We start from the raw sequence: 18,718 nt of genomic DNA, 5'->3' as shown, positions 1-18,718 counted from the left end.
GCTTTGTATCTTTATTTCTTTATGCACCTAACGCAGTTTAGAAATTTGGCAACATGTAACCAGATACTGTTTATATTCCAGACACAACAAATCAATGCAATTTATGCACTTGGCAGCTTATAGATGCTCCATGATATTGTCAACAAATTAATTCTCATAATAGTACACAGAACATCAAGACAAAAGTTGAATTGCTTACTTAATTGCTAATCAGCACCACTTAGAATGTAATTTACTGGGTTATTATTCCAAGTTTGGAGGGTTTGCTGACATTAGCCTAGGAATCTTTGGTCCATATCTCAAAGGTATGATATTCGCCATTTTTTAAATTGAGTGTTTAGCTTTCTCACAGAACGTTGAGACCCAGTTGAAACTTAGTTTTTTCAATGATATGTATTGGCTGCAGTATCCAGTCACAGGTCATATCACCAGGATGATCTGGTTCCAGACTTTATTCACTCCTCAGGGTGGAGAGCAATCTTTATAATATAATGGAATATTTTCCACAATCTGAATGGTTTGATTCTCATTAAATGCAGAGAAGGTAATTATCACTTTACCACCTGTTTATCTGAGAACCTTTTCTATACGTTTAGCTGTGAGACTACATCTCCACCCCCACCCCACCAGTAAAAACCTAATCATTAAACATCCGAGGAAGTTCTGATTACTTTGTACAAAATATTGATCCAGGTCTCCATTATATCTTTTTTTACTCGCTCGAGATATTTCAGAGAAACATAAAGAACGGAATTGAGTTGATAATTAGTTGAATACCTGTGCTGCATCTTTTAATTAGATTTGTGTCCAGTCCAAATTCAATTTGTGTGTGGCTTGATGTATTGTTATTTGTTGACAGCCCCATGTATGGGATGAGACTTTTTTCACCCTGTATGTGCGATTTATCCACTCCTGCAGATGTTTGGATGTGATTTGTTTACAGCCCGATTCCCTGGGATTAGATTTATCGATAATCCTTTGTATAGTATGTATACATCTGGACTCTAGGTTTAAAGTTGTACATAGACCAGTTTATGTAGATTTAATCACAAATGTTCAGACATAGAAGGAATTGTTGTTGAAGTCTTCTTTTTCTTTTCGTGTCTTTGAAGCTGGTTGACTATATGACAGTTTCCCATTCCTTTACACAGTCCTTTGCGTTTTTGTTGAACACTGCAAGATCCTTTGAGCTGCACTGGTTGGGTAGTAAGGGGCAGACAAGGCAGTGCTGCATTGTATGGTCCTCTTCTCCACATTCACAGGTGGTTTGGCCAGTTTCATAGCCCCATCTGGCCATGGCAGCTTTTGATCGCCCTGTTCCTGTTCTCAGGCGGTTGAGCGTCTTCCACTGGACCCATGGTGCTTCTGAGCCCGGAGGGAGGGCTTCAGAAGGAGGGATACCCATGTCAGTAGGGGGGGGGTCGTCCTCAAGCCTTTTTGTCCATAGGTGGAGTCTGGTTTCTTCCCGTGATGTTATTAGGGGCTGGACATGGCTGAGAAAGCTTCTCCTGGACTTCAGCCGTTGGGCCGGGGGTACACGTCCATAGAGGAGGTGGCGTTCATCACTGGTGGCCTTGGTCATCTCTACTCGGCTGGCGACTTCCCGTCTCACATCAGCAGGGGCAATGCCAGCGAGGAGGTGCAGGTTGTTTATGTTGGTGGGCTTCAAGCAGCCAGTGATTGAGCGGCAGGTGTTATTCAACGCTGGGTCTAATTTCTTGGCATGGGATGATCTCTCCCAAACAGGACACGCATACTCCGCAGAGGAGTAGCACAGGGCCAGAGCAGTAGATCTTAATGTGTGTGCTGTGGCTCCCCATTTGGAGTTGGTCAGCTTCCGGAGGATGTTATTTCGGGAGTTAACTTTCAGTTTGGTGTTTTTGACGTGTTCCTTATAGGAGAGAGTGCGATCCAGTGTTACACCGAGGTAGACAGGGTTGGTGCAGTGCCCAAGAGGTGTTCCAGACCATGTGATGTTAAGGGGTCTGTTTGCTTCCCGGTTCCTGAGATGGAACGAGCAGGCTTGGGTCTTCGCAGGGTTTGCGTGTAGGTGGTTGCGCTCGTAGTAGAGGTGTAGCTCATCTAGGGCTGAGGTGAGATTCGCTTCTACAGCTTCAAACGTACTCTCTTGGGATGTTACACAGAGGTCGTTGGCGTAGATGAACCGCTCAGTGTTCTGGTCCATTGGCTGGTCATTGGTGTAGATGTTATATAGTAGTGGAGCCAGCACACTACCTTGAGGCAAGCCATTCCATTGTCGTCGCCAGCGACTTTGCTTGTTGTTAAAGACAACATAGAAGCGCCTATCTTTCAGGAGGCTCCGATGAGGTCCGTGAGTGCCAGGTCTTTGGTATTCTCCAAGATCTTTTTTAGGAGGAGGCGGTGGTTCACAGTGTCATACGCGGCAGACAGATCAACAAAGACGGCTCCTGTCACCAGTCCTTTCTGGAACCCGTCTTCAATGTGCTGTGTGAGTTGTTGAAGTGAAGATCACTCAAGTGGTGCACCAAGTGATTAAATAAAATATTGGAAGGATAGATAGGAAAAGAGATGGCATAGGCACAATGGGGTAAATGGCCTTTCTCTGCACATCAATGTGAGTCGAGGAGAACCTGTAGTGAACGTAACTGTTGGGCTGCTTTACTCTGCCTGGACACCATATCTGAAGTATTGTGTACAATTTTGGTTTCTTTTTTTGAAGATATACTTGCCTCAGAGGGATTGCAGCAAAGGTTCTCCTGTGGTGGCAAATCTGGCACGTAATGAGAGGGTCTCAACCCGAACCGTCACCTATTCCTTTTCTCCAGAGATATTGTCTGATCCGCTGAGTTAAGAGCCTGTCCCACTTACGTGTCCTTGGCACGCAACTTACGCGACCTCGTGGTCGCGTTGAGGTGCACGGGCATCGTATGGCCACGCGTAGCCGGTCCCACTGAGAAGCGAGGAGGGGTATGGAGTTGTGCGCGTCATCGCGCGGGGCTCCGAAATCTTTGTAGCGAACGAAATCTTTGCGCGCCAACAGCCTGTCGCGGAACTGACAGCCAAAGTGGGACAGGCCCAAGACCCTGGCATGACGCAACGTCTCACCTCTAACAGCAGCAGAAGCAGGCAAACGATCGCCGAGCTCAGCCTGGGGCTCACGGCCGTTGCGGTCCGGATCCGCCCCCACTTCTACTCCCAGAGCGGGGCTAAGAAAATTGAAGATAGACACAAAATGCGGGAGTAACTCAGCAGGACCGGCAGCATCTCTGGAGAGAAGGAATGGGTGACGTTTCGGCTCGACCTGAAACATCACACATTCCTTCTCTCCAGAGATGCTGCCTGTCCCGCTGAGTTACTCCAGCTTTTGTGTCTAATCAAGAATTTGTCTATCTCTGCCTTAAAAATATCCACTGACTTGGCCTTCACAGCCCTCTGTGGTAATGAGTTCCACAGATCAACTACACTTTAACTTTTGATCCTGTGAGTATTTTATCGGGTTATAAATACTAACTCTTATTGGTGCCACTGCAAAAGGGCACAAATAAATAATCTAAAGAATAAGACAACTAGGTTGTTCTTAAAAAAAGGAGGTGCAAGAGACTGCAAATGCTGGAATCAGCAGCAATAAAAGAAGTGCTGCTGGACTATGCATTGGCCTCAACCGATGCTGCCCAACCAGTTTAGTTCCTCCAACAGCTCTCCTTTATTGGCACATTCTCAAAAGAGGTTTGCATTTGAAGCACGCCATCTTTTCCCCCTGTTTCCCCCTATACAGTGATGCTGGAAAGCAGAACAGAGTTAGCTGGAATCCCATAGGATCAGGTTCGACACATTGGTTTTTATTCCACCACGTCGACTCTGTTTGCATTTCTAGAGCACCTTTCATGAGCCAGGGAAAGATGAGAGCTCGCTGCTCATGAAGTAACTTTTGCACAGTAATCGCTGTTGTAATGGAGGAAACCCAGCAGCTGATCGGCCACAGTCAGTCCTGTTGACTCCCGCCGGATTTTCCCACTCACCTACACACCAGGGCAATTTACAGCAGCCAATGAAGCTACCGACACACAAACACATCATTGACAACAAAAAGGAGAGCCACTGGGACAATCAATGGGCCAGACAGCATCTGTGGAGGAAAATGGGATGTTGATGGTTCATTTCCTCCACAGATGCTGTATGACTTGCTGAGTTTCACCAGCAGCTCTGCTTTTTTTGCCACAGATTCCAGCAGTTGCAGTCTCTTAGAGTCATACAGCGTGGAAACAGGCCCTTCAGCCCAACTTGCCCGCACTCAGCCAACATGTCCAATCTACACTAGTCTCACCTGCCTGCATTTAGCCCATATGCCTCCAAACCTGTCCTATCCATGTTACTATTTAAATGTTTCTTAAACATTGCGATAGTACCTGCCTCAACTACCTCCTCTGGCAGCTCGTTCCATACAACCACTACTCTTTGTGTGGAAAAAGTTACCCCTTAAGTTCCTATTAAATCTTTCCCTCCTCTTGTGCCTCTGCGCTCGCTGTTGAGATATGAAAGGAAAATGGAACGCTTGGAGGAAGCCCGTGCAGAGGCGTGAAAACATGCAAGCTCCACACGGATAGCACCAGAGGTCAGGATCAGATCAAGGTAACTGGAGCTGTGTGATAGCAGGGCTACAAGCTGTGCCAATGTATTGTTCACCCACAGCCACCACCTCAGATACTGGCACCATATGTGTTTTAAAAGGCAGCTCTGAGTGGGACTGGCACATAGTGTAACACTGCAGAGAAGAGGGTTGCTGCCAGAGCAGAGGGTGTTGATATTGGTTTCTTATTGTCACGTGTACCGAGAATTTGTTTTGCCTGCTTTCCAGGCAAATCCAATCATACACGAGTACAATCAAGTCATACACAGGCATAGCAGGAGGGTGCAGAGCATGGGGGAGGTGAGGTAGCACATGCATTTTCCTGCAGATGAGCCCTTCCCTGGGGCAAGGAAGGAAGTTGGAAGTACACATGATGAAATGCATGCAGCATTGGCGAGTCCTGCTCAATGCATCCATTTAACATTGCTGACAAATCAGGCATCAGCATGATGCATGACTTTTTTCAGAATTTAATGAGGGCTGCACTGTGGTGCAGCGGTAGAGTTGCTGCCTTCCAGCGCCAGAGATCCGTCTTTGCTCCTGACTACAGGTGCTGCTTGTATGGAGTTTGTACGTTCTCCCTATGATCACATGGGTTTTCTCTGGGTGAAACATAGTAACATAGAAAATAGGTGCAGGAGTAGGCCATTCGGCCCTTCGATCCAGCACCGCCATTCAACATGATCATGGCTGATGTACCACGTTCCAGCTTTTTCCCCATATCCCTTGATTCCGTTAGCCCTAAGAGCTAAATCTAACTATATCTTGAAACCATCCAGTGAATATGTTGCTCCGGTTTTTTCCCACACTACAAAAACTTGTAGGTTAATTGGCTTCTGTAATTTGTAACTTGTCCCTAGTGTGTAGGATAGTGCTAGAGTATGGAGTGATCGCTGATTGCCGTGGACTCGGAGGGCCAAAAGGCCTATTTCCACACTGTATCTCCAATGTCTAAAATAAAGTCTTTCCTTTCCAACATCCAACTCATTCAGGAACGTAGAAAGTTGAAGCACTGAAGAACAGTTTGGAGCGGTTGAGTTTACTTTCACTTCTCAGCTCTGATTCCATAGACCTTCATTGGTCCCTACCAGTGGCCAAGTTGGGATATCATATTACAACTGTACAAGACATTGGTGTGACCAGAATTGTAGTACTGTATACATTTCTGGTTGTTACAGAAGGATATGATAAAGCTAGAGAGGGTGCAGAAAAGAGTTAAGGGCATGACCCACGAGCATGCGACTGCATGCGGCAAGCGCGGCCTAACGTGGTCGCTTGAGCCGTAGGGCCTCGCGGGGCCGGTCCCACTTCGATCGCCGGAGCCGTATGGAGTTGTGCGGAGTTGGTCCCAACATCGCGCAGGGCTACGAAAAACTGACACTGTCCAAAAATTCAACGCGGCAACGGCCTGCCGGTCCGCAGCCGCATTGAAGCCGTACGCACCGTCTCGACGCCATACGCAGCGTCTTGATGCCGTACGTCACGCGCTAACTTCCCGTGGACTTCGCTCGAACTTCACGTCAACTCGTACGGGATCACTCGACCTCTGCGCGGCCCCCGCTTCCGGTTTGGTCGCGTTTGCTGCATGCAGTCGCATGCTCGTGGGACAGGCCCTTTACTGGAGGGCTTGAGTTAAAAGGAGAGTCTGAATACACTGGGACCAATTTTCCTGGAGTAAAGGAGGTTGAGAGGTGAGCTTATAGTATTTTTTAAATGTTGAAAAGATAAGGTGGATGGTGATAGTCTTTTTCCCAGGAAAGAAAATTCTAAAACTGGGGCCTAGGTTTAAGGAAGAGTTAAAGGGGATCTGAGGGGCAGGTTTTTCACACAGAGGATGAAGGGATATATGGAACTAACTACCGTAGGAAGTTGTAGAAGCAGTTATAATTACAACATGTAAAAGACATTTGGACAGGTTCATCGATGGGAAAAGCTCAGATGGATAAGGGCCGAAATGTAAACAAGGCATGGGGGAAGGCATCTTAGTCAGTATTAATGATTTGGGCTAAGGGCCTATTTCTACATAAAGACTTCATATAAGACAAATAAGTTCATTCTGGCTGGATGAAATTACTATTTTGCTCTCTTTTCCTGGTGATTGCAGTCCAGAGTACCATTAAATCCATTGATTAACCTGTTGAAATCACTACCCATGGAATGCTATAGCTGAGAAATTGGCTAAGGCTGGAAACCAAGGCCACTGGAACAAATAGGCTGCATTTGTTTCACTCAGGGAAAGCAATAATTGTGTTTTTTATTCCCAGGTACTGGCCTCTGATAGAAAACGGGTTGCGGGAAGCTCTCTTTCTGCGGAATGTGAAGGTGCGACTGTTGGTCAGCTGCTGGAAGGAAACGTATGCGCCAATGCTCAATTTTCTGTGGTCTCTCAAAATGTTCTGCATTAAACCCATCAACTGCAGCTTTGACGTGGTGAGTGTAGCTGGCGGCACCAGTTCCCATCCCCTCGTGCATGCCTAATGATTGGCGCTCCACAACTGACAACCATAACAGCACCTGCCTCAGCCCTATGCTCTGCAGTTGCTGCCGTGGGTTTAGGACGTGGGGGAATAGTTATCTGGCTTGCAGCACTAGATTACCATTGCACTGGTTGGATCTAATTAATGGCACTTGAATGATCTACAAATGGGTGGCACAGAGACAATTGCCCATAAAGGAACCATGTACATTTGAAATACTCCACCAAACAAGTGGAGAGAAAAGTAGGGGTGAGTGTGGCACAATTAATTCAAAATGGGTGCAATATTGGCATAAGTTATACTCTTGAATGGATTCTGATAGACTGTTTTCAGTAATCCAAAGTCACGAGGTATAGAATATCTAAAGATGTACCTAGCAATAGATAAATTGCTAAACAAAGTCCAAAATCTCTCTTGGAATTGACATATTGTAACAATGGATTTGTTAACCAATTATGGCAATCAATCTCAATGTGGGTAAGTTACTGGCCAGGCATCCAGAGGCTTGGAGATTTCAAACAGCAGCCGGAGAATTTTTGCTCAGGCAGTTAAACCATAGTGTCCACCAATGTCTGAAGAAATTACATCAGGCCTATCAAAGTGGTTCAATCTGAAATGGCCTTGCAAGATGCTCAGTTCAGACGCAATTAGGGGAGTACATATTAAAATAAGAAAACAACAAGGGTGTAAGACTTTGGGAACTATGAACCCAAGTCATCTCCCCCAACCTATTGTCCTATGCCATGCTTCAAAGGACTTATACTGTATCCTAATAGAAAGAAGTATGTATTATCTGCATTTGGAAAGTTAACACTCTCTATTTGATCTATAGATTCACAGTGCGTTGTATCCACATTGTTTTCTCCAGACAGAAAATTACATCCTCCCTACAATCATCCCCACCTCCTACATACAGCATGAGTTCCTCAGTACCACAGCTAGACTACTTCAGAAAGGGAACAATGTCACTATTGAAGGCTTCCTAATGGATTACCATCATGAAATCACTGTTTATTAATTGATTACCTTGAGAAAATTGTAAACATGCCATAGGCCTGACAAAATCACAATAAAATAAATTGGAAATTAGAATTTAAAAATGTCTATTTGCCAGGAGAGCAAACCTCATTGCACTCTGCTGCAAGTTTACATTCATAATTTAATTGAGAAGGAATTGATTTCAATAACTCACACTGTCCATTAATGATGTCACGATCTCCCTGTCACAAAATTTCCCAAATAGTTTCTTGTTAAGTTTTATTGTAAGGAGATAAATGGAATCTTTTCTATTGATTGTAATTCTGCAGTGGGAGGATTTGGACGATCTTGTTAAAAAAGCACATAAAAACATTAAAGCTTCAGCCTTTGCTCATTGATGAATTCCTGTCTTTGAGACAGAAGGTTGAGACCTATTCTGAAGCCTTGAACTCGTAATCCACTGAGTGCTACATCATTGGAGGTGCCATTTTTACGTGCTTTTAAAGTTCTCTGCCCTCTCAAATGGAATTAAAATAACTTTGTGGTGTCATTTAAAAACAATAAGAGAGTCTTTGCCTAAAGATGGCCTTAAGCCAAATCCATTGAATAAAAAATAAAGGAAATTAGCACTATTTCATTGCTTATTAAAAATTGTTATTGGTAAATTGACAATTGATCTCCCTTACTTTATTAGCCATGATTACTTTTCAAAAGTATGGCTTTAAAGTATTTGGGATCATGACATAAATCCAATACTTTTTTGCTCGACTGAGATAAGATCATATCAAAATATACATAGGCTCTAAATGTGTAGAATGTATTTAATTTCCCCCTTTGTTTCTCCATTTGTGAGTTTTAATAATTCTGGAACTTGGTTCAGTAGTGTGTTTGATGCTGATACTTGAACAGATTTAATTACAGGATCCACTCACTTACGTAGAAACCAGGAACTGCAGATGTTGGTTATCCCAAGGAAAGAAGGATCTTGAAGTAGGGTTCTGACCCAAAACATCACCTATCCATGCTCTCCAGAGATGCTGCTTGACCCGTTGAGTTACTCCAGCATGTTGTGTCTTTCCACTAACTTATTTCTTGACATTCAACATTGGATTGTCGCGAGTTAGACTTTGCAACAATGTTAGGCTCACCACTATCCAATTTCCTTATTTGCAACTGCAAGTGATATTTGTGTGGAAATTCATCCCCGGTCGATGTGTTAAATGATCTGATAGGCATGAAATGCCAGCCTACTACTCTTTTAAAATTACATTATTTCAGCAACCTAACATCTTGGAGGTTTCATCCAGCGAGGCCATTTGGTTAGAGGTCAGGAATAAGAAAGGTGCGAACATTATGATGGGGTTATATTATAGGTCTCCCAATAGCCATGGGAGCTGGATGAACAGACATGAAGACAAATCATAGAAAATTATCTAAACAATGGTGTTGTTGTCGTTTCACTTGTTTAACTTCCCCAATATTGACTGGGAAGTATTAAGTACCAGGGTCTTCGACGGGGCAGTATTGTTCAGTGCGTCCAGGAAGGTTTCTTGAAACAATATGTTGATAGTTCAACTGGGGATGGGGTCATACTGGATCTTTTATTAGGAATTTCCCAGGCCAAGTAATGGAAGCTTAATTGGGGAAGCATTAGGTAAACCGTAATGACATTTTGGAAGGTTTAAGATACTTATGGAAAAGGCTGTGGTGGCCAAGTCAACGGATATTTTTAAGGCAGAGATAGATAGATTCTTGATTCTGCTTTTATCACATGAACTGATGAACATGAATTTATGAAAAGGATAGGACTGATCCTCAGATGAAAATGCAGAATCGAGGAAAAAGCATGTTGCAATAGTATCATGGAGGAATGGAAAGAAACACATTGGGCGACCCACAGGTGAGGTACCGGAAGACTGGAGGGTGGCTAATGCTGTGCATTTATTTAAGAAGCAAGGATGAGCCAGGGAATTGCAGGGCGGCAAGCATAACATCAGGAATGGGAAAGTTACTGGAGGAGATGCTGAGAGACAAGATCTATTTATATTTGGAAAGACAACTACTGATTATGAATAGTCAGCATGGCTTTGTGCATGTGAAATCATGGCTCATGAATTTGATTGAGTTTTTAGAAACGGTGACCAAGATGATTGATGGGAGAATGCGGTAGACATTGTCTACAAGGACTTTAGCAAGGGTTTTGACAAGGCTAATACGGAAGTTGAGATCACATGGGATCCAAGGTAAGCTATCCATTACTTGTTAGCTTGGTGGAGGGAACCAGTGGGTGGTAGTGAGTGGTTGTTATTCTGGTTGCAGCCTGTGTGGCACAGGAATCTGTGCTGGGTATCCTTTTGTTTGTCATTTATGTTAACGATTTGGATAAGAATATAGGTGGCATAGTTAATAATTTTGCAGATAAGGTCAAAATGGCTGATGTAATGGACAGTGAGCGAGGTTGTCTAAGATTGCAACATGATCTTGAAAAGTGGGCAAAGGAATGGGAGATGGAATTTAACTCGTGCAAGTGTGAAGTGATACATTTATGGAGATTAACCAGGGCAGGACATGTACCGTGAAGACAGGAGCCTGGGGAGTGGTGCAGAATAGAGAGACTTTGGGTTACAAGTGCATAGTTCTCTGAATGCGAAGACAGGTAGGCAGGGTGGAGAGCAAAGTGCATATTCACCTATGGGACACTGAGTACAATTGGGACGTCATGTTGCAGTTGTACATGATGTTGGAGAGATCACACCTGGAATATTGTGTGCAGTTCTGCTCGCCATATTACAGGAAGGATGTAATTAAGTCAGAGAGGCTGCAAAAAAAGATTCCCAAAGATGTTGTTTGGACTGGAGGGCGTGATTTTATATGAAGACACTGGATAGGCTAAGTGCTTTCCCTGGTACAAAGGAGGCTGAGGGGTAATCTTACAGGGATTTATAAAATCATGAGCGGCATAGATAAGGATAGTCAGTCTTTTTCCCAGGGTAGAAGAGTCTAAAACTAGCAATATACTTGTACTGAATCTGAGATGCTTATCTTATATGTATCTAAGTACTTATGCATTCATAAGATCATAATTGATAGAAGCAGAATTAGGCCATTCGGCCCATCAAGTCTACTCCGCTATTCAATCATGGCTAATCTATCTCCCCAGCTCCATTCTCCTGCCTTCACCCCATAATCTATGACACCCCTTACTAATCTAGAATCTATCTATCTAGACTAAGCGGAGGTTGGGCGATCGTTTCGCCGAACACCTCCGCTCAGTCCGCAATAACCTACCTGAACTCCCGGTGGCTCAGCACTTCAACTCCCCCTCCCATTCCCAATCCGACCTCTCTGTCCTGGGTCTCCTCCATTGCCAGAGTGAGCAACACCGGAAATTGGAGGAACAGCACCTCATATTCCGCCTGGGTTGCTTGCGTCCGGATGGCATGAACATTGAATTCTCCCAATTTTGCTAGCCCTTGCTGTCTCCTCCCCTTCCTTAACCCTCGAGCTGTCTCCTCCCATCCCCCCGCCTTCGGGCTCCTCCTCCTCCCTTTTTCATTCCTTCTCCCCCCCCACCCCCCATCAGTCTGAAGAAGGGTTTCGGCCCGAAACGTCGCCTATTTCCTTCGCTCCATAGATGCTGCTGCACCTGCTGAGTTTCTCCAGCATTTTTGTGTACCCAAGAATCTATCTATCTCTGTCTTAAATATATCCAGACTTAGCCTCTGCAGTCTTCTGTGGCAAAGAATTCCACAGATTCATCACCCTCTGACTAACAAAATTCCTCCTCATCTCCTTCCTAAAAGAACGTCCTTTAATTCTGAGGCTATGACCTCTGGTCCTAGATTCTTCCATTGTGATACTTGTATTGAACTGTATACAAAAATGATTTTTAGTGTACATCGGTACAGGTGACAAATAAACACCATACCATACCAAACTAGAGTGCATCGGTTTAAGGTGAGTGAGGAAAGATTTAAAAGGGAGCTGAGGGGCAATCTTTTCACACAAAAGATGGTGAGTATAAGGAATGAGCTGCCAGAGGAGCTGGTAAAGGCGAGTACAGTTACATTTGGGCAGGTTCATAAATTGGAAAGAGATAAGGACTAAATGCAGACAAATGAGACAAGTTAAGGGAGACGGTACCCGGACGTGGCGTCGAAGGATGAGAAGCCGAAGCGAAGAAGTGGAAGCCAAATAACCACATGGAAACGACACCGAAAAGCCAAATAACCGAAAGGGAACAACACCGAAAAGCCAAATAACGGACATGATGTCGCCGGGCGGCGGGACTTGTCAGCGATTGGTCTAGTCCTCGCGTCCATTACAACACTGGCCGGGGAGATGGGGAGGTGGGAGTCATTTTCCCCACACAAGACCGCCCGGGACTGGAAGGTGACTGGGCACTCTGAACCTGAGCACCAAGGTGTAAGCGGCCAAAGGAGCGCATCCCTCGGGACAGCCCCCACTCTCCCCCCGGGGTCAGCGCTGTCCGCCCACAACCTCCATCCGCCTTGTCTCCCCCGTGCAGCCGCACTGTGACAGGCTGTGGGTCGGCAGCGCGCACACACACACAGACACGGGGCCGGGTGGAGCAGGGCCGCAGCTCCAGGCAGCGGACAGATGGGAACGAAAACCCGACAACGCCCCTGTCAGCTGCAGCAGAGTTGGGGACAGTCTGGTCCCTCCGCCCACCCAGAGTCATTGACCATGATGCACCGCCACTGGCACCCGACCCCCACACCAGGGTGATTCACTCCCCCCCCCCCCCCCCCCCCGGCACCCAAACCGGGTGATTTCCCCCCCCACGCTCATGTCATGAGATTGATTTCAAGATGCTCAGGCTTCTAATGCAGTCATTGATCCGAGCGCCAAATCCCTTCATCTGCACCTGCAACTGAAGCTATGGGTGGATTAATAGACCTTGAAGAGGCATTGACACGTTGTTTTTATGTAGAGGGGTAATAGAGGTAAGGTATGTGATTTGAGAGTATCGTCTGCGGTGGAAAGAAAGTTAATACTTACTCGACACCGCTGCTAAAATGGCACTGTTAAATGCGCAAAGTGGGGGGTGGGGGGTGAATCACCCAGTGTAGGTGTCGGGGGGGTGAATCTCGCCGTTGGGGGGGGGGAGTGGGGGAGTGGGGGAGTGAATCACCCCATGCGTGGGTTGGTGTCCGGGGGACGTGGGGGTGAATCACCCTGGTGTGGGGGTCGGGTGCCGATGGCAGTGTCACGGTCAGTGACTCTGGGTGGGCGGAGGGACCGGACTGTCTCCAACACTGCTGCAGCTGACGGGTTTTCATTCCCACGAGTCCGCTGCCCGGAGCCGCGGCCCTGCTCCACCCAGCCCCGTGTGTGTGCGCGCTGCTGACTCACAGCCCATCACAGTGTGGCTGCACAGGGGAGACGAGGCGGAGGGAGGCCATGGCTGGACAGCGCTGACCCCGTGGGAGAGTGGGGGCTGTCCCAAGGGATACGCTCTTCGGCCGCTTACACCTCGGTGCTCTGGGTTCAGAGCGGCCAGTCACCCTCCAGCCCCGGGCGGTCTTGTGTGGGAAAATGAACCCCACCCTCCCGTCTCCCCTGGACCAATCACTGACAAGTCCCGCCCCCCAGCAACATCATGTCCGTTATTTGGCTTTTCGGCGTTGCGCCCTTTCGGTTATTTGGCTTTTCGGTGTTGTTTCCATTTGGTTATTTGGCTTCCACTTCTTCGCTACGGCATCTCATCCTTCGACGCCACGTCCACACACGAAGGGAGACACTTTGGTAAGTTGTGCCTAGGGCCAGCTTCGGTATCATATCACTCTATAATCCTACGTGGAAGTCTTTTAAAGGCTGGCTGGTCAAAGCTCAGGGCCAGCACATTCCCAGGAGAATGAAAGATAACGATGCCAAAGTTAAAGAACCTTTGATGACAAGGGATATTATAAGTTTAGTAAAATAAAAGCATATTAAAGGATTAGGAAGCTGAAATCAGACAAGGTCCTTGAGGAATATAAAGGTGAGAGGGGGAAAGTTTAAAGGGGATGTGCAGGGCAAGTTTTTTATATAGAGTGGTAGGTGCCTGTAATGCCTTGCCAGGGGAGGTGGTGTAAGCCTATACGATAGCGATGTTTCAGAGGTAATCATGAGGGGGTGGGCTATAGAGGGATGCGGATCATCCACAGGTAGATGGCATTTTGGTCAGACATAGTAGAATGAAGAGCTGGTTCCTATGTTGCACTGTTCTAAGATCTGTGAATTTTGGGAGCCAAGCTGATACTATATATGGTGCTTTCAGCTCGAGTAACCAGGGAGGATTTTCTCAGCAATTACACGTGCACCTGGCATAGACTCTTGATAGCTGTTTGGCTCTCTTCAAGAATATGATGAAAGATAATTTAAACACTTAAGGGTGCTTGAATGAAAAGTCGAAATGAATGCAAAATAAGGTCACTACATATGCAAAGTGACATATGTCAGCAGGTGAATTGACAAAGAACTTTCAATTTAGCAGAAGTAAATTTTTTCTCCGTTTCCATTTTCCCAGTATTCTGCGACTAATGAAACTGTGAGAGAACTGGAGAATCTTTACAGAACATCCAGCCATATACATAATTGTCAGAAATGGAAGCTTTAGCGATAGACATGCACTGTAATGGGGAGCTCCTGTACAAGAGTGTACATTTTGAAGAATCCAGTTGCTTTTTCATGACATTGTCTTCCTCATGACAAAGTGGAATCATTTTGCAATATCATTGTGCATTCTACAATGTTATTTAAATAATTTACTGATTGCATGGCAGCAGAGGATTCACTTGTGAATAAAGAGCATTTGTGTCAATCATTTGCTGTCCTGCCTACCATTGTGCAGCATTTTTTTATAATGTTAATAACAAAACCTTTCATAAAGGACATGAAAAATGACTTGCTAGATATTTTGATGCTGATACTTGGGAATACTTCATTATCTTAACCTCTTTTCTGACTTACAAAGATATGGAAAACGTGCTTGTATTGATGGTTCATCCAAGGTTTATTTTCTATCTTCGTCTCTTTCAGAAATATTTTGTTATTCCGACTTCAGAAGGAGAAGAGGACATGTTTTCTAGCGTAAATCGCAACAAGTACATGGTGACGGATAAAGCAGTGTATATCAGTAAGTGAACAGTGATGCCTTTCCTTTCTGAAGTCACTCTAGTCAAATTTCTGGAGTACAATTTACAGCTGTTAGGTTAGTTTAGTTTAGAGACACAGCGTGGAAGCAGGCTCTTTGGTCCACCAATCCCGCACTGACCGGCAATCCCTGCACATTAACACTATCCTACACATGCTAGGGACAATTTACACTTAGCCCAAGGCAATTAACCTACATACCTGTACATCTTTGGAGTGTGGTAGGAAACCGAAGATCTTGGAGAAAACCCACGCAGGTCACGGGGACAACGTACAAACTCCGTACAGACAGCCCCCGTAGTCGGGATCGAACCCGGGTCTTCGGCGCTGTAAGGCAGCAACTACTGCTGCACCACCGTGCCGCCCGTACATGTGGCAACTAGCTGTTGATAAATTGGTCATTTAGTGTTGGTGAATAAGAATACATTTCTATCTACTAGTGTTAATTTCTTTTTTACTCTGAAAGAATTTTCAAATATAATTGCCTACCAAATATATAGCAAACTTCTGACCCAAAACTCACATGTCCATGTTCTCTAGACATGCTGCCTGACCCACTCCAGCACGATGCCTATTTTTGTAACCTATATTTGCCATTTCTAGTGATTTTCTGTCAGGTTTTATCTTTGAAACTTAACTGAAATACTCCTAAAAAGTACACAGAAATATTTTCTATGACTGAGATGTATTTCCCACTTTGACTATGCACTCTTTAAGCCAAAAAATCATTTAATCCTTCTCCAAAGTCTCTGTTCAAATGAGCTTAATTTGAAGCTCTAAAAATATAGTTAAATCTTCTTCATAATAGAGAAAGTGCTGCACATTAAGAACAAGACCCTGTGAGAATGGTCTTAAATTTATTATTTTTTTTTAAAGTCAGCCAGATTTCCTGCAGGTTAACAATCCTCAGACTTGTGCACAATGTGGAATATTTGGTTGAAGCAAAACTTGATAAACTGAGTCTGAATAACATTATTTGATATTAGTTTATTGTTACGTTTAATGTGATACTGTGAAAAACATTGTGCTGCTATCCAGGCAGATCATACCACAAATGAGCGCAATCATGCTCTAAATGAGTATATTAGACAGTGTAAAAAATAAAATAAACAGAGTGCAGAATATGGTGCTGCAGCTACAGAGGAAGTGCAGATAAAACAATGCAAAGGGCAGCAACGAGCTGGACTGGGAGATTCATCCACACGAGAGGTCCATTCAAGAGTCTGATTGTAGCACGAAAGAAGTGGTTCTTATGTCTGATGGCATGTGTTTTCAAGCTTTTGTATCTTCTGCCTGACAAGAGGAGAGAAGAGAGGGTGCGATTGGTCCTTGATAATGTTGGCTGTCTTCACAAGGCAATATGAAGTGTAAATAATGGGATGCTTTTGTTCAGCTGTGCCAAGGATTTAATGTGTTCAGCAAGCTTTTAATGATACCCAGAGCCTGTGAAATGCGATGACACATTGTCAAGGTATTTAAGAACTTTTTATGCTAGATGACTTAATGAGGAAATGCACCAGGAGACAGTCATAGTAAGGATATTACATTACCAGTATGGCCGTGATGGGATCCTGACAATTTGTATCATCTGCTAATGGACATTATGTGAGTTGACAACCTAGGATTAATAAGGGAAGTATCTAAATGCCTCCACTTAAGAGAGGTGAGGAAATAGCGCAGAGAATATTGCAGAAAGGAGGGGCTGGGTGAATGTTGATAGTTGAAATTTTGTATAATCTTTCTGGATCAGAGTAAAACATTGAGGCACTGCTGCAGTGGGTCTTTGGATTCTGATACAATTGAGAAAAATTGTCCAGAAACATTTGTATGAGGCTGACAAATGCGTCCTCTTTCACCTCCATCAAACTGCAGAGGGTGAATTCTGAAGAACTCCCTCGATAGGCATGATTGGGACAGGCTGGATTGTGATTGAAGAGCAGAAGATGTGTGGCCATCCATTTGTACAAGCTTTATTAAAAACAGTGAAGTAGCAAATTATTAGAGCTGCACCCAACCGTTCTTAATATTCCCATCTTCCTATGAGCTGCTCCAGTTCTCTTGCTTCATTCACTTGCTGCGATGGTGCCCGTCTGTGAACACCAGGCCAAGGAATCATATGTTCATAAGTTAATTAACTGGGAAATTCTACAGTACAGAAAGGCAGGAACGGGGTACTGATTGTGGATGATCAGCCATAATCACATTGAATGGCGGTGCTGGCTCGAAGAGCCGAATGGCCTACTCCTGCGTCTATTGAGGCCATGGCCCATCTAACTTGTGTGAGTAAAATGATTTACTTACTTTTGAACTGTTAGTAAATTTGGTTTAAGTCAATTTATGCATGAACTGAAAAGGGTGCAGAAATGGTTTACAGTAATGTTACTGGGTTTGAAAGGTTTGAGTGTAAGGTGAGGCTGGATAGGCTGGGATGTAGGAGGCCAGGGGGTAACCTTGTAGAAGTATCTGCAATCATTAAGGGCATGGGTAAGGGGAATAGATTTTTTCTGAGGTGGGGGGGACTCTAAAACTAAAAACCATCCAGAAAACTAGAAATACTGCATTTTCACAAGAGCTGACTTTTGGATGGGAATCTTATTCATTTATATATTCAGATTTCCTTATGATATAGAAGGAGGCTGTTCAGCGCATCTTTGCCCTTTTCATCATGTGGCTGTCCCCTCCAGCTCCATTTGATGTATATGTAGTTTGCGTGTGACTTCACTAGATCACATCACTGAAGATGTGTCCCAGCGCATCTAGAAGATATATATTTTTCACACTGAAGTCGGGCTCAGCCAGTGGCACCTATGAATAGATTGGGTGACAACCAAGAATAGTTTGGTGACTACTGGAGAGACAGTTGACGGCACGGAAAGACGGCACGGAAAGACTGGGTTAGCACCCCAGTCTGTGTCTTTCGTGAGAAAGATACCCAATAAAGCTACGGAAAGGCCTAATGAACCACCATGGCCTAAAAATCCATCAGGTGAGAATGAAATGCTCGGAGAAGGAGAAAGAGGTGCAGCACACAGGCTTTGAACCCGGTGAGACGCAGGAGGAGCCCGGCCAGGGCTCACCCCACAGAGCCCAGTCCCTCCATGCACTAGAGTCTCCCAACCCCTGCAGAGTAGTTATTAAGATGGCTGATCCGTGGGCGGTTGCTACTGGGACGCAAGTCGGGGCCTGATCAACCCCGGCTGGGTCGCCTGGGCGAGGATGTCTGATGTTGTGAGACCCGAAACACCCGATGACCCCAGATCACATCACTGAGGATGCCTCCCAGCGCATCTAGAAGATGTATATTTTTCACACTGTAGCAAGGCATCAGAGTAAATCTTCACCTATGCTGCATGGACTGTAAATTGGTGGTCGGTTATTAAAATGGCTGATTATACTTCTATATTTCTGCATCAGATCAACACCGATTATGAAGATGAAAATTTGCATTTTGCAATTTGCTAAAGTATTTTTATCTGAACTAATCATCATGCTGGAT

The 18,718-nt window shown here is 44.9% G+C and overlaps 1 protein-coding gene across 1 annotated transcript in view; it reads left to right on the top strand.

Annotated features, from left to right (window-relative positions):
* pld5 (phospholipase D family member 5) overlaps positions 1–18,718 on the top strand; it is a 77,377-nt gene that overhangs the window by 40,381 nt on the left and 18,278 nt on the right. Inside the window, exons 8-9 of the mRNA XM_033025842.1 lie at positions 6,874–7,039; positions 15,109–15,205. Coding sequence (XP_032881733.1) covers positions 6,874–7,039; positions 15,109–15,205 — 263 coding nt within the window. The remainder of the gene's footprint in view (positions 1–6,873; positions 7,040–15,108; positions 15,206–18,718) is intronic.

This window comes from Amblyraja radiata, chromosome 8 (genome assembly GCF_010909765.2).
Source record: "Amblyraja radiata isolate CabotCenter1 chromosome 8, sAmbRad1.1.pri, whole genome shotgun sequence".
In the NCBI taxonomy this organism is placed as follows: Eukaryota; Metazoa; Chordata; class Chondrichthyes; order Rajiformes; family Rajidae; genus Amblyraja; species Amblyraja radiata.
The sequence above is the reverse complement of the archived record's forward strand: the minus strand, read 5'-3'. Positions and strand labels throughout refer to the sequence as shown.